Raw genomic sequence first — 19707 nt, forward strand, 5'->3', positions numbered from 1 at the left:
AAATATATGTTGTTTCTGTTTTTTTAATTTTATTTATTTCATTTCATTTCAATATAAATATTAATTATTATATTTATTTCATTTTAATAAATTAATCTAGTTAATATTAATATTAATATAAATATATTTAATATGTATAATATAAATAAACAATATATTTAATAAAAAGTTATGGACTCCCAGCAAACAAATTTTTTTTTAAAAAGAAATATCATGTTTTAGTGTGGGATCCACGCAAAAAGGCATGGAGACCCATGTCAATCATCAAACCGTCCCAGAAAAAGCTCCAATAGGTGGGTGGTACCACCCTGTAAAATGATGTGTTTGGTGAAGCGGGCCGTAGTCAGATGTAAAATGATGTGTTTGGCGAAGCGGGCCGCAGCTAGAGTCATCAATGTGCCAACAATACCGACACACTAATAAAACTTTGTTGAACTAAAAGCCAATGATGAAATGGTTATTTCAAAGCCACAAAAAACAACCCCAAAATAGGTTACAGGATAGCATATGCCTGGGACAAATGATTTTTGAACAATTGATATGAGTATAAACTTGGATCGTCAGACCCTTGTGCACACAGAATTGAAGACATAAGTTTTCTGTCAAAACCCTACAAGAGTATTGCTCATAGCGGGAATTGAACTCAATTGCTACCAATACGTTATATGAACCAGTAAACTACCTTTCCACTGCCGTCAGGGCCAATGACTAGCTGTGCATATCGCATGATAGCTTTCTTAAATGGCTTTTCTGGATCAGAAAAGACAGAGGAAGCCAATGGCTCGAAAAGACGCAAGAATAGCAACGGTGATATACGCTGTGACCAAACCCCAATAGCAAATAGTAAATTCAGGAGATCACAGTATTCCATCCACACCAGTGAGGGCGATATGCACATTAGAAAACCTGGTTTTCCAACAACCGAACAAAATTAAAATAAACAAACAAATCCTCTTGTTTCGCCATCAACAACCTCATCCAGAAACCCAACCTGCTTATCACATTCTCTCATTTATCTATCATATTTCTCTTATTTCCATAGATTGAAATAAAGTTACTAATCAAAGAACGGCAATCAACAGTAAGACCACTTCAATGGAAATATGCATAGAATCAGAACAGAAGACAGAGATTGAGTATCGTCTAATTCAGCTACCAATGCAATGAATTGCTTAAAAAAAAGGTCCTATTGTGATTGATGAGAGTAATATAAACCAGTACCTGTAGCTGAATGTTTAAATGCCCAGCCAACACCAGCGAGAGTGATCTGGAACAGTTAGATACAGCGTTTGCATTCAGGGATGATCCATGATCAAGGAAGAAAAGAAGGTATCAAGTTCACACAAAAAGCACTTTAGTATGAGCGAGACGACTAGTCTCTCTCTCTCTCAATATATTCTTCGTCGCCTGCCTTGCGGCCTTGCCTGGCAGCCACGTTATGCGCGTTTTGAAACTACAAAACAAAACGCGCCGTTTGACCTAACACTTTTTGTAACACAAAGCGCACGTTTTACATAAAATTTTAAGATATGTTTGCCAAAAACACAAATCAGATAATGAAAAAAAGTTGAAAGATATGTTCTGAAAATTTTGTATTTACTAAAAAATAATTGAATTCGATCATTAATTATCCCCTCTTACCCAACTTAGCCCATTTGATTTAATAATGGAATATGTAATCAACTTAATCCTGATAATTATTTAAGAGACAGGATTTTTTTTTAAATACCATTGAGAAATATTCTTCTAATTGAAATCGAAACTTGAACACATATATCTAATGAAATCGATTGCCAACCGAGCCACCTTTCGTTGGCTACGATTCAACAAGTACTAAAATTATGTAAATGTGCTAATTATGCTCATCTAAACAAGTCAGAACCCTTTCACTTCTCTAAAGTGACCATTAAAAAAAATGAAATAACACTGGAGAATGAACGTTAAAAAAGGGGCTTTGGAAGCAAAAAAAAAAACAAAAACGAAGAGGAAGAGGAAGGAAGATAATAGAGGCATGCCATGCAGACAAAAATAGAAGCATTTAACCTTAAAAGAAACATGTCTATTTCCTTGTACAAAAGCAAGGGAGCACGAAGTATGTATCTACGTCCACAATTAGTGTCAAACTAGTACATCAATACATCCCTGTTTTTGCATTAGCACTTATGCCACAGGTTTGCGCAAACAAGTTCCCAATACCAACATACTCGAGCACTCAGTAGCGGTACTTGGTAGAATAGTCTTTTGGAGCAATTACCAGACCGCGGCCTTTCCTAGCACCCCGATACAAAGTCTCAATAATGTCGATAAACTCCTGCTTGTCCTTCAAAGCCCAGTTTATCTTATTGTTGTTTCCAGTCCCAAGGTCAATCATGATGTGCTTGTTCCTGAAAAAGAACATGATTGTGGATGGGTCGTATAGCTCATACATTGTGTTAAAATCAGGCACCTCGGTGATATCAACCAGGTAAATGACAGCAAAGTTCTTTATTGTTTCAGCAACTGACGCCAGTACCTCATCCATCTAAACAAATGTAAGCAACATGTTCAACAAGTTAGTCAGGTAACTAAATATATGGACAACAATCCTTCAATAATGGATGAAAACAATTCAATAACATAGAAAACTCATCTAAGCATCAAAATCTATGACAGCAATATCGGGTCACACATAATTCAAAAAAGAACATTCAATAATAGTGTGGGTAGTCAACATTAAAATTTCTATCAAAAAAAAAAAGAGATTACAAGCTTGTAGTTCAACTGGAAGGAGCCTGTGGCCTAGTCAGAGTCACTACTTTACACTTCCACCTTCCCCCACCACCCAAAGGATGATGCTTGAGACCCTCAAAAAGTGACCCCTAAAAGACCCTCATTTAATGTGAAGTGTTGGATGTGAAGTGGACCCTACATGTGTGTTTTTAATCAATGGCTATTTTAATGCCACATAGATTTGGGGGACTTTTGGGGATCAAATTTTGAGGGTCTCTAGCATTGTCCCCACCCAAAATAGGGATATGACCCATTACTTGTCAAAAAAACAAGGACAACCCCAAAACTTATTCCAAAAAGACCTTGTAGTTCAACTGAACTCCTCAGACGTATTACAAATTCACAATGCTCGAAAGGCAACTGGTAAAAAAACCAGACTCAATGCACAACTCATTTGAAAACGATTAGATTTGAACTTCCAATTGAACCTGGAACCTGGAATCCTACAGATGAAAGACATGGGCTCTTTGGATCCCATATAATTAAATTCAGAGGATGAACCTCATAAAGACATAGATTCTTATCAAAGAAAGAACAATGATCCTATAATCTCTCCGAACCTAGACAACAAGTGGACTAATAAGACGTGACATTCACCAGTAAAATGAAATAACTTACATAAACATTAAGGTCATATCAGTCCGACCAAAAAAAAAAAACTGTCATAAACAGGGCCATCCAGGCTACACTTCTGAACTTCTAGAATGTCATTATTTTCATTAGGATATTAACTTCTTTTCAGATCATTTTCTCAATGTTTGACAAGCATGAAAATTACATCAACTTTCAACCCTAGCAAAAATTGTAAAAGATCAATAGAAAATAGGCATATGCCCTAAAGGATTATTTTGATGATAGTAAATGTTGTTTGTGCTGCTGCTGATGACTGGTGCATATTAATGCTAAGACATCTACTATCCCCCAAAACGAACAATATCCAATTTAGCAAAATATTCTAACTATGCACATTATAATTTTTCAGTTCGATTTGTGCTTCAAGTTGAATTTAAAGAAAGATCAAGATGCAAATTTCAAAGTTCGGCAAATATAGAAACTTCACATATGATATTGTAGTGGACCATCAGACAAACAGCAACAAGATTACCTGCGCTAGATCTAACAAACAAGTGAACAACCATTGAAATTCTAACCACATAAATATACAAGATTAAGGGTTTCATGTCCTAACAACAAATTAAAGCAGATTTGTGCATTTATGTCTAGGATAACCACAATTAGAATGATAATTGCAATTCGAAGGAAGAGAGGGGTTTCAAAAATACCTGCATGCAGGTTTCATCCCAGTCGTGGCCGAAACGGATAACCACAAGACGCTCTTCCTCGGCAAGGATGGCCTGGTCAACAGCCCATCCTGAGTGCAGGTGTGGCAGCAGGTAAGACATCCTCTCTTTCTCTTTGGCGTTACTGAGGGGTCAAAAACTCCATTAAGTCATCAAAGATTGCGAATTAAATTGAACATTTAATAAGATCAAAAAAACACATCCAACATTCTTTCTATACAGAAGATAAATATTGAGAGGCCCTCATAAATAGAAAAGCTGTAAGGTTGTAACGGAAGTATAAACTCACCATATTCGTCACTCTCATAGGTTTTGAAATCCACTCGCAGAAATTGCAGTATAAAAGAAAACAATACAGCATAGCTAAATCACAGAAAAAAGAGCCATGCACGACATACTAATATTCTGTATATACTATAAACTCCAAGCAACCATGATATATTACAACCAAATGACCAATAGTTTTCACGAAATTTCAGTGGTTAGGATGTAATATATATATATATGCAATCGCCCTGAAAACCAGTGACGCAAGATCTTAGCAGTCAAGGCAAAGAACAGATAGAGAGGAAAAATCACTTAGATTCTAACGAATTATTTCCATAAACTCTGGCACAATAAGTCTTTTAAGATAATAAAACAATCTAGATGGGAAACCCTATCACACGAACAATCATAAATCAAGCCAAGATCGAAACCCTCACTTATAAACGACTATAAATAAAACCACATATAGCAATTCAGAATGTAATCTTATCATCTAAATTAATTCAATCACATACCAGCAATTGACAAAAAGTGAAAATAATAGGTTCCGGAACTCAAGAGAGGACTTACGGTAAGAGGTCACTTGTGGCGGTGAAGAATCCGGAGTGTCTGGTCTCCGTCGAAGGAGGTCACTCGATGATGTTGATGGAGACCCATTTTCGACGATTTATAGAGAGCTGATGGAAGAACAGAAGATTACTGTAATAGAATATGTTCGCGTTTGTAAATATTACCATTTTGCCACTGCCTACGTGACTCGCACGCGAGTATTCTCGTAAATATTGGGTTCATTTGAGAGTGGTTTGTATTTTGATCAACTGAGGTGAGTTGTGTTGATAAAAAACATTTGACGTGTCACATAAGCTCTCACAAGCTTCGACTTTCATTGCGAATCCGTAGGTTTCATGTGTAATGTAACACTCCATCAAACACTTGAATTGATAAACGGAGGGCAGTTGTTGGAAAAAACTCCATTTTTTAGGTGCATAACGGAGTCCCGAACGGGTCATGACGTACCGTTTGCATTGTGGATGATACAGTTGATAATTTAAAGCATTAGACATGAGACTTTCATCATTTGAAGGTTGATAAAATCGTGAAGATTCATAGGTCAAGTAAGAATTTAATCTGGCTCATGATCTTGCTAAATGGACCATATGGATTCGATGGATTGGTCGTATTTTTCGTTAATATTTTAGAAATGCAAAATCTATGGTGTAAGAGTAGGGCCTAATTATCAAGTTACTTAAGACACGAACCATCACTGCAGAAGATAGATTGTCATCAAAGACTCTAATAAGGCATCTCTTGTCCCTCAGTTAATTTCTTCACCTTCCCTACTGATCAGCACTAAGTTGATGATTTGCAATAGATTTGGTACCCCGTGTTTGTCGAAACAGCGCTTGCCATTGTATTTGTGTTTACTTGCACTATCCAGTGGCGTACCCGAGTATTCGAAGGCCCTGGGCAAACTTCAAATAAGGGACCTCTTAAAAAAAATTTAAATATTGTATATGTTACTTAAATATGACATCTTATAGCATTTTTAGATGCAAATCATTAATTATATTGGTGTAATCAATTTTTTCCGTTAAATCACTTTCAATAGACAATATAGTTTACTCATTTACAATATTTCTTATGACTACTATACTACTAATAATTTAATTTTTTTCAAAAATATGAGGCCCTAGACGACCGTCATTCTCGTCCGCTCTCAGGAACGCCCCTAACACTATCCTATGTTTATTTTGGACCATTCCTTCTTATTTTGTTTTTCATATTTTTTCGGAGTTGTACTATGTTTCCATGTTTCAGGTCTTCTTATCCGATGACCTGTTGTATTTATCTGTTTTGGTTATATTTATTTGTGGTTTATAAAAAAAAAAGAAAAGAGTAGGGCCTAATTTCTTTATTTTTTTTAAAATAAAATCTTGTATGCACAAAAATTTGATATTGCAAAATGGATGGCTGTGAAATACCATAATAGCCCCTATGCAGGAAAGTTGAGGAATATAAATTCACATTCGCGGATTTGAGAGAAACGAGGTGAGTGCTGGTCCTCATTCGCGTGAAATCCCCCAAACGGCCAAACCCTAGTCCGGCCACTTTGCTGCTTCAAATACTACAAAACGCACTCTTATTTCTCTGCGAACTTGTTTGATCTGTCAAATCCACTATCGAGCACTGTCCGCTTCTGCCCTAATTCATGGAATTCATGCTTCGTAATCACCGGACATTGATGTTTCAAACAAGTCAAAGAGTTTGGGGGTTTTTGGAATGTTAATGTGAATTAAGATTATTTCGAATCAATTCTTTCGCTGGATATTGTCTCTTTCAAGAGAGCAGAGGTGGTCCAGGTTTACTTTGAGGATTTGTTCTGTCTGTACAAGTTAAAGGGAGAAGAGAAGGTGAAGCCGATAAGCTTGAATTCAACACTCTGTCTCTGTGATCCGAGCTGGAAGTGCAAGAATTTGGGATCCATGTCAATGGTATGTCTATGGGATCCTTCTGTTAGTTAGAATTTGCTCATTGTATGGTGGTATTTGTTTTCAAATTCAACCTGCTTTATGTTCTTCAGTTCTATTCTCACTTCTAAAGGAAAGTATCTGAAAGCAACGGCATGGATTGAGAACATGTAGGGATGTACGGGAAAGGAGACTTAAGATATCGAAAGAGGGTTTTTGTGGAGAAAAATCTATAGTCGGCAATGAAGCTTTAAGAGGAATTTCAAATCGAGAATAAGGAAATCAAAAGGTAAATAAAGAAAGTGTTTCGGAAGAATCTCAATGAAATGTAGAATATAAGAAGTCTGAGATGATTTTTTTGAGGGACGAAGTATTAGGAAACCTAAATAAACATGCATAATAATTTTTTTGAGAGATTTAGAACCATATGGATGAATCTGCATAGGTAGCTTACTATTTGGGTTCAAGAATTAATCCCTTTTGGTGTTTAGTTTGAATTGTGGGCTTATGAAATTTGTGTGTGATACTAGTGATAGCATGCATTCGGAATTTTCGGTGTGATCTTATATTAGATGGAAGGTAGTAAGCTGACCTTTTGTTTTTGCTTATATTTTCTCAAATTAATTTACGTTGATGCTTTTCTTTTTAAGTAGTTGGAGTGTACGTCCTTGTCATTGGTGTTAAATGCCATGCACTTTAGGCAACTACATACTAAAGATGTTAGGATTTATGCTGCATTTGTTACATGCTGAATAGGCTAATGAAAATGTTTAAGTGGATGTTGTTCAAGGGAGCATGAATTATACATATGCTGGTCATCATTTCTCCCCTCCTCACACTGTTTGGTCTTCCAGTTTATAATTTGCACAATGAGGGAGAGTTGGGGGGTGGGGGGGTTACACCATTGTGTTGTGGCATTATTGATTGCGAATAAAATAATTACACCATCGTGTTGTGTCATTATTGATTGCGAATAAAATAACGTATATAAGGTTTAAGTTTTAACAGAAATACAACCGTCTATGATATTGATTCTGAAGGAAATATTTTATATAAGTTTAATGTTTTAACAATAAATATAACCATATGGGCTGAAAGATGTGTTGGATGAGATCCTGGGATTGAACTGGAATTTGGGACTTATCACCGGACATAAATGTGCACTCCCATTTATAACACATGGGAAACAGTTTGTTTGCGAGTGGTTGCTACTACACAGGGTTTTACCCTGTAGGGTTGGGTCAAATGTGGTAATATATTTTACCAAATTTTTGGTTGTCTATTAAAGCAGGGTTTTTTGGGGAACCACTTTTACATCTCTGTTAGATATTTCAAACTCGAATTTGTTTTATGGTAATAATTTATCTGAATGTCCATAAACTTGCAGTTGTTTATGTCCTTTTCATGAACCATTGATTCATGGATCCTGAAGGCAAGAAGTTTGGAACAGGTAAATTTCACTCAGAACCCCAGACTATTTTGGTTTTACTTGGAGATTTTGGTTCTATTATGTCATATATGATAAAAATACCTTTTAGGTGGTTTACCATAAAGATTTGTAGCTCTTGTTCATCTTCAAAATCAGAACATTTTATGGCTTGCATATAGCAGCAAACTGGTATATCAAATGGCTACCCTTTGGTGTTTGTTGTTTCTACGTCTTTTGTGCTATTATGAATAATTTTGGTTAGCCCATTTTCTTCTAAATTTCATTGGCATGCAATTGAGAAAAACACTGCCCCATTTGAACTTTCAGGACCAAGGGAACTGACTGGCGCTGTTGATCTTATAAGCCACTTCAAGTTGTTACCCCACCATGACTTTTTCTGCAAGCGGACACTTCCTGTATCAATTTCAGATACACATTATCTTCACAACGTGGTGGGAGACACAGAAATCAGAAAAGGTGAAGGGATGCAGTTGGATCAGCTTCTACAGAATACATCCTATTCCAGGGATACAAACGCCCGCATACAACCATTTGACCTTGATATTCTCAGAGAGGCTTTCTTGCTGAGGGAATCTGCTCCCATTGAGTTACCTCTTGTAAGAAATCTACACACACACACGCACATTAAATCCTAAAATAAGTTTAGTGTGTTTTTTTTTCCCCCCCCAATTGATGTTTTCTCTATTGCGTGGCACTATGAGGTTACTGAATTCCTTTCGCAAACTCAATTTGTTGTTTAGGCAGAGAAAGGGACTCCTACAATTGCTGGGAAATCGAAGAGTGAGTCCAAGGACAAGGAAAGGAAGCATAAAAAGCACAAAGATAAAGATAAAGAGAAGGATAAAGAGCATAAGAAGCACAAGCACCGCCACAAGGATCGAAGTAAAGATAAAGACAAGGAGAAGAAGAAAGATAAAAGTGGGCTTATTGATCACAGTGCTGAACACTTGAAGAAACACCATGAAAAGGTTGAGAAATTGTTGCTCTCTCTCAAACTTCGTCTGGGTGTTAAAAATCTCTATTATCAAATTTGGATTAGCATGGCTGTGATTTCCTGTTAGGACTGTGGTAGTCAACAAGTTCATTTTCGTTCTCCTTGTTACTGGACTAAATAGTTCTTTTGATCTTTAAATGACACATTCCTCATTTGGGACACTGAAAAGCAGCTGGTCCTGTGTTGAGAACTAATGGTTGTTGTTATTTTTAGTTTAAGGTGGCAGGTTTTATGCATATAAACCTCTTTTAAATTCTTTTTTCCTATGTCATTGGAAAATGTGGCCCCAAGTTCAAGTCTTAGAAACAGCCTCCCCACATATTATGTAGGGGTAAGATGTGCGTACATCTTGCATGTCCCCAACCCTACCCATTGCGAGAACCCGTGCACGGGTGTTGTTTAGCTTATTTTTATTGGGAATTTCAGTGTGTCCCTTATTGTATTTACTGGTTCAAATTTTCTCAGAAAAGGAAGCACAATGGAGATGAAGATCTCAATGATGCTCATAGACACAAAAAAAGTAAGGTAATGACGATTAATATCAAACTCATGTGATTTTATTGTACACTCTGCTTTCATGACTTACATGAATACCATGAGATTTTTTCTGTTATCCTGTTATTAGCACTTTATGTGTCCATGATCAAGCCTCATGCTTATTAAGTTATTATCAATTTGCGTTGCAGCATAGGAGTTCCAAAATTGATGATATGGGTGCAATAAAGGTAGCAGGCTGAAATGGTGGCATATTGTAGTTCATTGTATTCTCAAATGGTCGTCGCTGAGAGTTTTGAAGGATTTTTCGCCTAATGTTGTCAAATTGCTTGAGGTAAATGTTTCTTTTTGACCTCTATCTGGTATACTAATATTTTATTTGTTTTCAAAAGATGTTTAAGATTCTAATATGCTTTCAGATGCTTTTGCTATGTCATTGAAATATGAGTTAACTTATTGAGAAATAACTGTAAAATCATTATATCTGAGGTTTGCTGAGAGGTTGGACTTGGAATAATAGCCCTTGGACTACTGTGTATAGCTTTTGAATTTCATTGTCCCAGTTCCAAGGGGCTGGTATTGTACCCTAATTGTGAATTGTGAACACAATATTGCTCCAGTTGTTGGTAGCTTTTTGTAAAGACTTGTGCTTTTCCTTCCTAAAATCAGTGCAACTCTAGTTTGTGGTGGGTGAAAACAGGTTCTAGTACTTGATTATTTTTGAATTTTATTGTCATAAGCTGATTGCAACTGATGCTCTCCAGTTTGTTTTTTTTTTTTAATGTGATGCTCTCCAGTAATATGTTCTTTTGAATGTGATTCTCTCCAGTAATAGACTAATAGTGATATTTTATGGGCTCTTGTAGTTTTGTATTTGTATTCATTGCACCCAGTACGATCAATACTTTGCCCTCTATGGGTTGTGATGAAACATAGCCATTGTCTTTGTAATAGTTCTATCGATTTCGATTTGTTGACACTTGTGTTTACTGTTGTTGTGCAGTGACTTCTGAACTGACTAAAGAATGTGACGATCATGGTATAATTTTTGTAACATAACAATATCATGGTATAATTTCTGGTTTTAGGTAAGACTGGATTTTTTTTTTCCCTTTTCTGTCTCACTTTTATGGTGTAGTGGATATTTCAGCCTGTCAATTGTAGTATTTTTTTTTTGTCTTTTTCAGCAGCAGTCCAATGCTTAGTCGATTATCAGTTTGAATTAGAATTTGCAGCCTTTAGTTGTAGGAAGAATAGGTTTAACAAAGGGGATTCTGTATATGGTTTGCTTACTTTCCTAATCATAGCGATAGATGCCCAAGAATTTCTAGAAGGGTAGAGAGGACCTGGGGTTGCAATAACCTCAGACTTGTAGAGAGGAAATATTCTTTGTAAATAAGGCAATGGGTTATTGATTTAACATTACTACTGCACATCATAGTTATTATTACTACTATTCTATTATGAGGGTGGAACAGTTTTTTTCTTCGAAGTGAATAATTATCTCTGTTGCCTTACATGCACAGACCAAAGTTTCAAACAGGTGGAAAATAACTGAAACCAGGGCTTGCATTCCTACGTGTTCGTCTTCGAACAGGATGGTCCAACGACATAGCACATGTTTCTGGAAATGTCAAAAGATGGGGCAGGACTACTCCGCTAGACCATTCTTACAACGGTTAATTTTTGGCTTCACAGAATCCTTCTTTCTGGGGCTTAAAGCGCAAGATAACTGGCCAAGTGCCCATTTGCTAGGAATGGGCCGGCCCATTAAAGACGACCCACTATGCCGGGCCAGGGCTCACGGTAGTGAGATTCAAGGACCGGCCCATGAAACTCCAGGCCTGGCTGTGGGCCTTCCCGTTGCGGGCCGGTTCTTTACTCCTCTAATTGCAGGGTAGATTACTAGGCCTTTAAAAAGCCACTGTAGTCAGCCCGAGTAAAAGAAACTGGGCCAGTGGCCCACTAATAGTATGCAAAACAAAAGGCATGAGGTTCGAACCCACGCCCCGTTGCCTCTACCGACTGCGCTAGTCGGGCTTGTAAATGGGGCCTAAAGAAAAACACGAAATAATTTTGCAGAGAGCATGTAGCGGTATAGAGGACATTGGCATGGGATGAAGATTCAATTCTATTTTATCTTAAACAGAATCTCATCTTCTAATGTGTGCTTGATAATCATACCCTTTGTATCAATACAGCTGCAAAGCCAATCTTGTCTTATGGTTCAAGTATAACATCATTTATAGCTACTTCTATTTTTCAATAGTCATCCTTCTTCAAGATGGCTTCATTGACTTTTATTTTGTTGTGCAATTGAAATATATGCCCTTTTATCACTCACTCTTTGGCTGACTGTATGGCCTTTGCATCCATGCGCTCCAGGATATGACGTGCTTCTTCCTCTGTTGCTGGAACAACATTGCGAATCCTGAATCCTTTGTTCGTGGACTTTGCCTCTGGACGTATGGTGAATGTGAAGTAGAATGTATTTGATACCTATTTCACATATACAGAGAGAGGAGAGAGAGAGGAGAGAAACAAGTAAGCAAATGCAGATAGAAAAAAGATTCTGTATTTATTGGTTCGGCATATAGAAGCTGACCTCACTAGATCTGAGCTCTGGCCTTGTAACATGAGCAACAACTTCAACATTGATTAAAGGATGATCCGGGTTTTCAAGTTCTGTGTAGAGAACACAAGATTTGAAACGAAGGAAATCCCCCACATCCACCTGTCATCAGAAATATCAACCTCACCATATGAGTCATCTGAGAGTGAATGCCATCCAAACAGCCAGAAAATGATAATAACAGACATCTCAAGTACGATAAATGAGCTCGACATACACTGCTAGTACCCTAAAGAACTGAGAACCCATGTTGCATAATTTGAATATAATGCAGGACTTTCCATCCTGCAATGCTGAAAAGCATATAAAATTTCTTATTTCTTCTGTCTGCAACTTACTTATGCATAGGGGTAGGCTGTTTCTATGCATAACCTTTGACAATTCAATAAAATAACAGATAAACCTATAAATCCTCCCTCTCTCTCTCACACTCTCTGCTATACATAAAAATTTCATTTAAAACTCACTATGTGTTTTGGATAATAGAATTTCAAGTTATGTGTACTTATGTTCTATTGAATGGTTAAAGAAAACACGACCTTACTTGAACATGATCTCTTCTAAGGCAACCGAATGGTTAGTGAAGACTATATCAGAATCTCATGTCTAACCTATGATGAAGAAAACTATGCTCACTTGGTAACACAGGCATTGTTCTCGCAGGGAAGTTTAAAGTGGTTTTTCACTTCACATGAAAGAAACATCACCACAATGCAGTTAGACTATACTAGAAGGAAAGAACAGAGGTACTTACAGGTCTTAGAAAATCAACATGATCAATCTCCAGAAAGTAAGGAGCCAATCCAGCAAAGGCATAAGCCGTTGAGAAAGCCAATTCAAATGCTCGGTGCATCAAAAAACCTCCAAAAATTCTACCATGGAGGTTCCTTTGCTGTGGCTGGCAAATCAAAGAGTGTTCAAGGCGTGTATCCCGGAGAAGAATGCTATTTCTGTCTGCCAGGGCTGGCATGTCACTGAAGATTCGGCCCTCGGTCAACAATGCTTGAAGTCTGTTTACCTCCTCATTCTCAAATCCTCTATTATTTCCTACTGCCTTGCTCTTCCTTAATTTACTCCTTGCTTCAGCCTCCTCAAAAAGTAACTTCTCTTTCTCGGTTTGTGGTGAGAGCCGGTTCACTGGAGCAGCTTTCCTAGTCTTAGAGTCCCGGGCCACAAATATGAAGTTTGCTGACAGAGCTACTGAGTCTGTCACACTGGAATTATCTGCATAAACAATTGTGCACAGTTTTAGAGCTTTGAAACACCAACTCCAATAGACAAGCCTTTGTTTAGTGACAAACTGACAATAGTAACATTCAAGGGAACCTCCAGTAGTTAACTATATTACCTGGGCAGTTCAATGGCTTGTTGTATATTTTTCATTGACTTCAAGAACCTTTTTTTGGATAGATTTGAATTGAAGAAACTTACCAAGGACAAACCATGGATCAGTGGTAATTCTTTTTTTTGCAGATTCAAACCACGTAAACAGCCTCTTCCACAATGCAGAGCTAAGGATATTTTTACATCTGACATTTACAAGGCCCTGTAGCAGCCTCGTGCAATGGGTTTAGTTGACTTTGTTTTGAGAACCTTGCTAGTTGCTATGTAGCTACTTGAGAGTTAACACCATAACCTAAAAGAGGTTTTCCTGAAGTTTAAATTACACTTTGAATTTGCATTAAATTACCTTTTGTAGACTGAATGACTTCTAACTGAATGTCCATTGATGATCGCCCAACCCATACGACACAGCCGACCATTTTCAGATCCATGTCAACACTGATCGGCTTCTTTAGGACAATCTTGTCAACAGAAGCAGTGACCAGCAAGAGGGGCCTTGTTGTGCTATCATCATCAGAGCAGTGCTAATGCAAAATTGAAACATATAATTATTAAAGGAAAAGCAAGAGCATAATGCTTCTTTGTTACTTAATCTACTGCAGGAGAACCAGATCCTTCATTGCCTCTACTTTTATGTAGGAAATAGAAGAATATGGATAGGGCCGGCACTTCTCTCGCGCAGCCACAGCACACAAGCTACTAAGATTGTTTTAGAACTAAGACTAGAAAGGGGCTGCAAGTAGTTGTAACAGAATTAAAAGGGAAGAGGTATATTATAATTGTAGTTTAAGATTGTTTGTTCAAGACTGCAGGCAATTGTTCAGATTATGTGAAATGCAATTGTTCAGACTACAAATCCAAATAAGAAAACTGAATTGAAAGCATTGATAGATAAAACCATGAACAATAAGAAGTCAGAAGTGAAATGCAAGATTTTGAACCTTGACAGAGATAGTCCCAGCCAATGCATCAAGGTCTTCAAGCAATTTCCCAATCCTGAACTCATTCCATGGATCCCTATACTGTTCCCTCAGAGTATAATCCTTGGAGAAGTTATACAAAATACTCGTACGGCTCTGCGAGGGAGTCCGCTCTGTGAGAGAGTCTTGGTTAGCAACTCGCTCCGCATCTTTAGGTGGGTCTAGTAGTCTCTCGAAGATCTTAGACCTGGCCTCCCAGAGAGCTTCCGTCACCGGAGAATGGTACATTCCTGGCCAGAGACTGATATGTTTTCTGGTAGTCGGAGAATTGGGATCTTCGATTGATGAATCGTTGTTCCCGAAAGGGGAACGTAAATTGGAAAATATATGGATCGACCTTGGTGAAGACGAATTGAATTCCATGGTAAAATTTTTGGGGATGATCGAGAAACGGAATTGAAACTGAAAGCGATCAGAGAAGAGAATTTGGGTTTTGAAGAAGAAAAATAATGGAATTAGTAGAGCTTGAATGTTGGTTAGGTCGCTGCCTTGCTGGTCAGGTTGTCCATAAATGTTGGAGAAGTCAGATTCTCTCTTTTTCTTTTTCTTTTTTTAATTATTTTCCGGAAGCCGCTTTTATTCCTCTCTCTCACACAGTCATACACACGCAAAAGGAACTGAACAACTTCACAGAAGTTCGGTCAACTTTACTCCTCACGTGGATGAGTGCGGGGTCCACCAGGTTGGACTTATTATTTGGGCCTCTGCTAAATGGGCTATGTCAATATTGATCTTGGGCCATCACTTTATCGAAGATGATTTGTTCAGTTTTTCTGTCATTGTTCTCTGATGGGAGACTGACTAGCTCCAAATCAGTCCATTTCCGGAGTTTTTTACCGGATAGGGCTTATGAGATATTTTAAATATCAGAATGACATTCACCTCATTTTTTTTATCCAAAAGGCATTTGACGCTGTTCATAACAGCGTCATTAAAAATAACTTTCTTACAAATAGCGTCACTAAGAATGTTCACCTCATCATTGTCACTATCATCAGAGTCTACATTATATTCATCTTGTTCACCTTTTGAATTGTTGTTTGCAACTGCTTGATCAAAAATATTATCGGCTTCTCCATAACACATCTCCGGGATAAATGTTAAATTCACCCCCGATGACGGGGGTGGATATGAACTACCAGCAGCATTATCATCGGGAAATCCGAATGCAAAATTTTGATTCCATGGTGTCGTCATTATCACCTTCACCAAAATTAACATTTTAACTACTCTATATCAGTCCAAAAAAAACTCTTATCTGTCAACCATTTAACGACTATGTTTGAATCAAATTGAAAGAGCTAGTAACCTAATTAACAGAGAGAGAGGGAGATAGAAAGAGAGACTCACAGTTAGGGAGACCACAGCAAGCCAACTTGTATCTTCTTCCAACCGGGATTACACACACTCAAAAACAAGAATTGAAGCACCGTAATCCTTGCACGTTCCTCGCCAACAATTCAACAAACCACAAACACCTGCAATGGATTCTCTTTTTTTTTTTTTTTTTTTTTGGTGGTTAAAAACGAAACATGAGCACAAATGAATTTCCTAAACAACCAAATGAATTTCAACACAACCAAATAATCCACATGCTCATCACACAAATTCTTCACATAAATTGACCAAATCTCAGCAACTACATCCCAATCAAAAGGAAAAACAACTAATTCTTACCTTACTTTGGTGTCTTTCTCAAACACACATGGAGAGTGGATGGGCGCTGGAGGAATCCTTCAACCATGGTTGAGGCATGGTAGAGGCGCCGACGGAACGAACTTGGAGTCGTCGGATGCACGAAGATGGCTTCGTCGTTGGAGGAGCGACCATTGACCACGGGAGTATGTTTGGGCTGTGGAGGCTGCGTTTCAAATTAGGGATTTTAGTTTTAGGTATGTTGTAGAACAAAACCACTCGCAATCTTTTTCTCAAAGGGATGACGCTTTTCAAAACAACGTCATTATAAAATGACGTCGTTCCAAAGTGCGTTATTTCACATTATCATCTATGGCGCTCTTTGTAACAGCGTCAATATCATAAAATTTTTAATTTTTCATAAGACGCTATTTGTAACTGCGTCATTAATGTACTGAATTTTCAAATCATTTGACGCTATTGAAGACAACGTCATTAAAGTAAAAAATTACGATGACATTGTTATGAACAACGTCAAAGCCCTTTTGGATAAAAAAAATGAGGTGAATACCATTCTCATATTTAAAATATCTCACAAGCCCTGTAAGTCTGTAACGTAAAAAACTCCCATTTCCCTTCAACTTTATTGTATTTAATGACAACCAAACACGTGTACGTAAGGCAGGTTCAAACGTACGTGTCTGCCAAGAAAGTAGCATGTAAGCTGGTCCCTACATAACATAGTGGCAGAGTCAAACGTGGCTGCCAAGAAAAAATTAGTAATAATCCAAAAAAAAAAAAAAATTGTCTTAAATTTTCTGAGCATAATTCCCCCAATATAAATTGCTTGTTCTATTGATATAGAATATACAGGTAGAGAATTCTGGAACAAAAATGGAGAAGAAAGCTCATGTTCTGCTCGTTCCTTTCCCTGCTCAAGGCCACATTACTCCCGTACTACAATTCTATAAGCGATTAGTCTCCAAAGGAGTCAAAGCTACACTTGTCACCACCACTTACATCTCCAACTCCACGCATTCAGATCCCAGTATCCCATTTGATATTGAAACTATATCAGATGGCTTCGACGACGGTGGCTATGAGCAGGCTGAGAATCCCCACGTTTATTTCACAACCTTCAAGTCCGTAGGCTCGCAAACGCTGGCGAATTTGATCAGAAAATTGAAGGATTCTGGTAACTCCATTGATGCGCTTATATATGATGGATCCATTCCATGGGCGCGTGATGTTGCAAAGCAGTTTGGGGTACTTGGAGTTTTGTTTTTCACCCAATCTTGCGCTGTCAACAGCATCTATTACCACGTCAACCGCGGACTTCTTCGCTTGCCACTCTTGGGGAAACCTGTTTCGCTCCCTGGATTGCCTTTGCTTGAAGCTTCAGAGACTCCATCTTTTATTGGTTCTTATGGTTCATACCCAACTTTTTTTGATGTAGTGGTCAACCAGTTCTCCAACATTGACGATGCAGATACAGATTGGGTGCTTTGCAGTACTTTCTATGAACTGGAGAAGGAGGTATATAATACATTTTGTTCCAGTACAATTCACATTGTTCTATGTCAAGACTTATTGTCGATGGACTGTTCCGAGGTTTACGCCCACTCCACAGGTGGAAGTGCAGACTGGGTGATTCTTCGGTTACCCAAAAAAAGTATCAGAAGAAACTGATGTTCTGTTTTGTGTTTTTAATTAGGTTGTGGATTGGATGGCTAGAAAATGGAGGGTCAAGACAATAGGACCAACACTTCCATCTATGTACTTGGACAAACAGATTGAGAATGACAAAGCCTATGGTGTTAGTCTCTTTAACCCAGACACCAGTTCTGTGTTGGGTACTTGGTTGGATAACAAACCAACAGGTTCAATTGTCTATGTGTCCTTTGGGAGCTTGGCTGAACTAGGAGCAGAACAAATGGAAGAGATAGGTTGGGGATTGAAGCAAAGCAACTGCTACTTCTTATGGGTTGTTCGGGCATCGGAGCAGGCCAAGCTGCCTAACAACTTCATTGAGGAGACATCAGAGAAGGGTTTGGTCGTGACATGGTGTCCACAACTGAAAGTTTTAGCACATGAGTCAATAGGATGTTTTGTGACACATTGTGGGTTCAATTCTGTCTTGGAGGCTTTGAGCTTGGGAGTTCCAATGGTGGCAATGCCACGTTGGACTGACCAAACTACCAATGCTATGTATGTGGAGAATGTTTGGAGAACTGGAATTAGAGTCTGTTTAGATGACCAAGAAATTGTGAGAAAAGAAGTTTTGGAAGAATGTATAAGGCGAGTGTTATGGGGAGATGAGGGAAAAGAGATCAAGAAAAATGCGAATAAGTGGAGGGATTTGGCTAAGGAAGCCATTGATGTTGGTGGAAGTTCTGATAGGAACATTGATGAATTTGTGGCCCATTTAGTCCACTAGTTTTGTAGCCTGGGCTGTGTTAATTGTGCCCAAGTTCAACCTGTATCAAATGGCACACAAGAATGACAAGATGTTTGATAGTTTGTCTTGCTCTTTAATTATTGAGTTAATTTATGCCGGATTAGTTTCAAGTTGGCCTTTCATTGTTGTTGATTGTTGGTTTTCATTGTTTGATAGTTTGTCTTCATTCATAGTATGCCTAAAATCGGCTCCACAACCTATAGTAAAGCTGTGCTCTACATTGCGTTGGGATAAGCAATTCAACAAACATAATATCATCCATAAGTTAATAATTACAATCAAGACTAATTCTTTCCACATGTTCTCTAAATGTCCTTGATGGTAATCTTTTAGTCGAAGGATAAGCAATCATTAAATTGGTGTTAATATGCTCAATATACACAACAATGATGCATAATTATCACGATATATTTTCAATAGCTTGGTAATACTGTTAACAATCCCGAGTCCTGAAATAAAGTTCCCACAATCATAATCCACGAGTTGTGGCCTCAAAACATGTCACAAGCTCTGCTTCCATAGCAGATGATACTGTGGCATATTCTCATACACTTTTTCATTATATTGCTCCTCTAGCTAAGAGGAGCATATAGCCAAAAGTAAATTTTCTGTTGTCAAAATGTCCAACAAAATCTGAATGTGAATATCCAATCACCTCCAAGCAATCAAATTTTTTATATGTGAGCATATAGTCTTTTGTTCTTTATAGATACCTCAAGACCTTATTGACAGACCAACCAGAAGTGGCTCAGTTGATATTCGAATGAGTTAGATATATGTGTGCTAAATGTTCGATTATAATGAAAAACATATTTCTCAATAGTATTTAAAAAAAAATAAAAAACCTTCTTGACAGCTTTATAGTGTGATTCAATATTTTTTGTTACTCCTTATGGGTTGTTAGGGCATTAGGA

The 19707-nt window shown here is 37.7% G+C and overlaps 4 protein-coding genes and 1 long non-coding RNA gene across 9 annotated transcripts; 2 read left to right on the top strand and 3 right to left on the bottom strand.

Annotated features, from left to right (window-relative positions):
• Positions 1-541: 541 nt before the first annotated feature.
• On the bottom strand, positions 542-1424 carry LOC120000885. The gene is made up of 2 exons (XR_005468682.1): positions 1222-1424; positions 542-906 (listed from the first exon to the last, which is right to left on the bottom strand). It is a non-coding gene; the product is annotated as an uncharacterized LOC120000885 (long non-coding RNA).
• Positions 1425-2004: 580 nt separating this feature from the next.
• Positions 2005-5030, bottom strand: LOC119999785 (thioredoxin-like protein YLS8). 2 transcript variants are annotated; one of them, XM_038847535.1, is made up of 3 exons: positions 4908-5030; positions 4053-4194; positions 2005-2521 (listed from the first exon to the last, which is right to left on the bottom strand). In XM_038847535.1, exons 2-3 carry the CDS (start codon positions 4170-4172, stop codon positions 2213-2215), a joined length of 429 nt encoding a protein of 142 aa, XP_038703463.1. In that variant the 5' UTR covers positions 4173-4194; positions 4908-5030; the 3' UTR covers positions 2005-2212. The 2 variants fall into 2 exon arrangements, with proteins under 2 accessions (XP_038703463.1, XP_038703464.1); XM_038847536.1 differs by lacking the exon at positions 4908-5030 and having other exon boundaries at positions 4057-4190.
• Positions 5031-6382: 1352 nt separating this feature from the next.
• On the top strand, positions 6383-11229 carry LOC120000377 (mediator of RNA polymerase II transcription subunit 19a-like). 4 transcript variants are annotated; one of them, XM_038848444.1, is made up of 8 exons: positions 6383-6829; positions 8193-8255; positions 8562-8851; positions 8996-9223; positions 9715-9774; positions 9936-10078; positions 10748-10832; positions 10932-11229. In XM_038848444.1, exons 2-6 carry the CDS (start codon positions 8225-8227, stop codon positions 9984-9986), a joined length of 660 nt encoding a protein of 219 aa, XP_038704372.1. In that variant the 5' UTR covers positions 6383-6829; positions 8193-8224; the 3' UTR covers positions 9987-10078; positions 10748-10832; positions 10932-11229. The 4 variants fall into 4 exon arrangements, with proteins under 4 accessions (XP_038704372.1, XP_038704373.1, XP_038704374.1 ...); XM_038848445.1 differs by lacking the exon at positions 10932-11229 and adding an exon at positions 6919-7094 and having other exon boundaries at positions 10748-10923; XM_038848446.1 differs by having other exon boundaries at positions 9715-9769; positions 10748-11229.
• Positions 11230-11857: 628 nt separating this feature from the next.
• LOC120000376 (acyl-coenzyme A thioesterase 9, mitochondrial) lies at positions 11858-15240 on the bottom strand. The gene is made up of 5 exons (XM_038848442.1): positions 14662-15240; positions 14067-14244; positions 13131-13600; positions 12350-12478; positions 11858-12243 (listed from the first exon to the last, which is right to left on the bottom strand). Exons 1-5 carry the CDS (start codon positions 15061-15063, stop codon positions 12085-12087), a joined length of 1338 nt encoding a protein of 445 aa, XP_038704370.1. The 5' UTR covers positions 15064-15240; the 3' UTR covers positions 11858-12084.
• A 1951-nt stretch (positions 15241-17191) lies between these two features.
• Positions 17192-18915, top strand: LOC119999589 (UDP-glycosyltransferase 74G1-like). The gene is made up of 2 exons (XM_038847255.1): positions 17192-17871; positions 18050-18915. Exons 1-2 carry the CDS (start codon positions 17230-17232, stop codon positions 18770-18772), a joined length of 1365 nt encoding a protein of 454 aa, XP_038703183.1. The 5' UTR covers positions 17192-17229; the 3' UTR covers positions 18773-18915.
• Positions 18916-19707: the final 792 nt, after the last annotated feature.

The sequence above is a fragment of the Tripterygium wilfordii genome, chromosome 6 (genome assembly GCF_013401445.1).
Source record: "Tripterygium wilfordii isolate XIE 37 chromosome 6, ASM1340144v1, whole genome shotgun sequence".
NCBI classification, from domain to species: Eukaryota; Viridiplantae; Streptophyta; class Magnoliopsida; order Celastrales; family Celastraceae; genus Tripterygium; species Tripterygium wilfordii.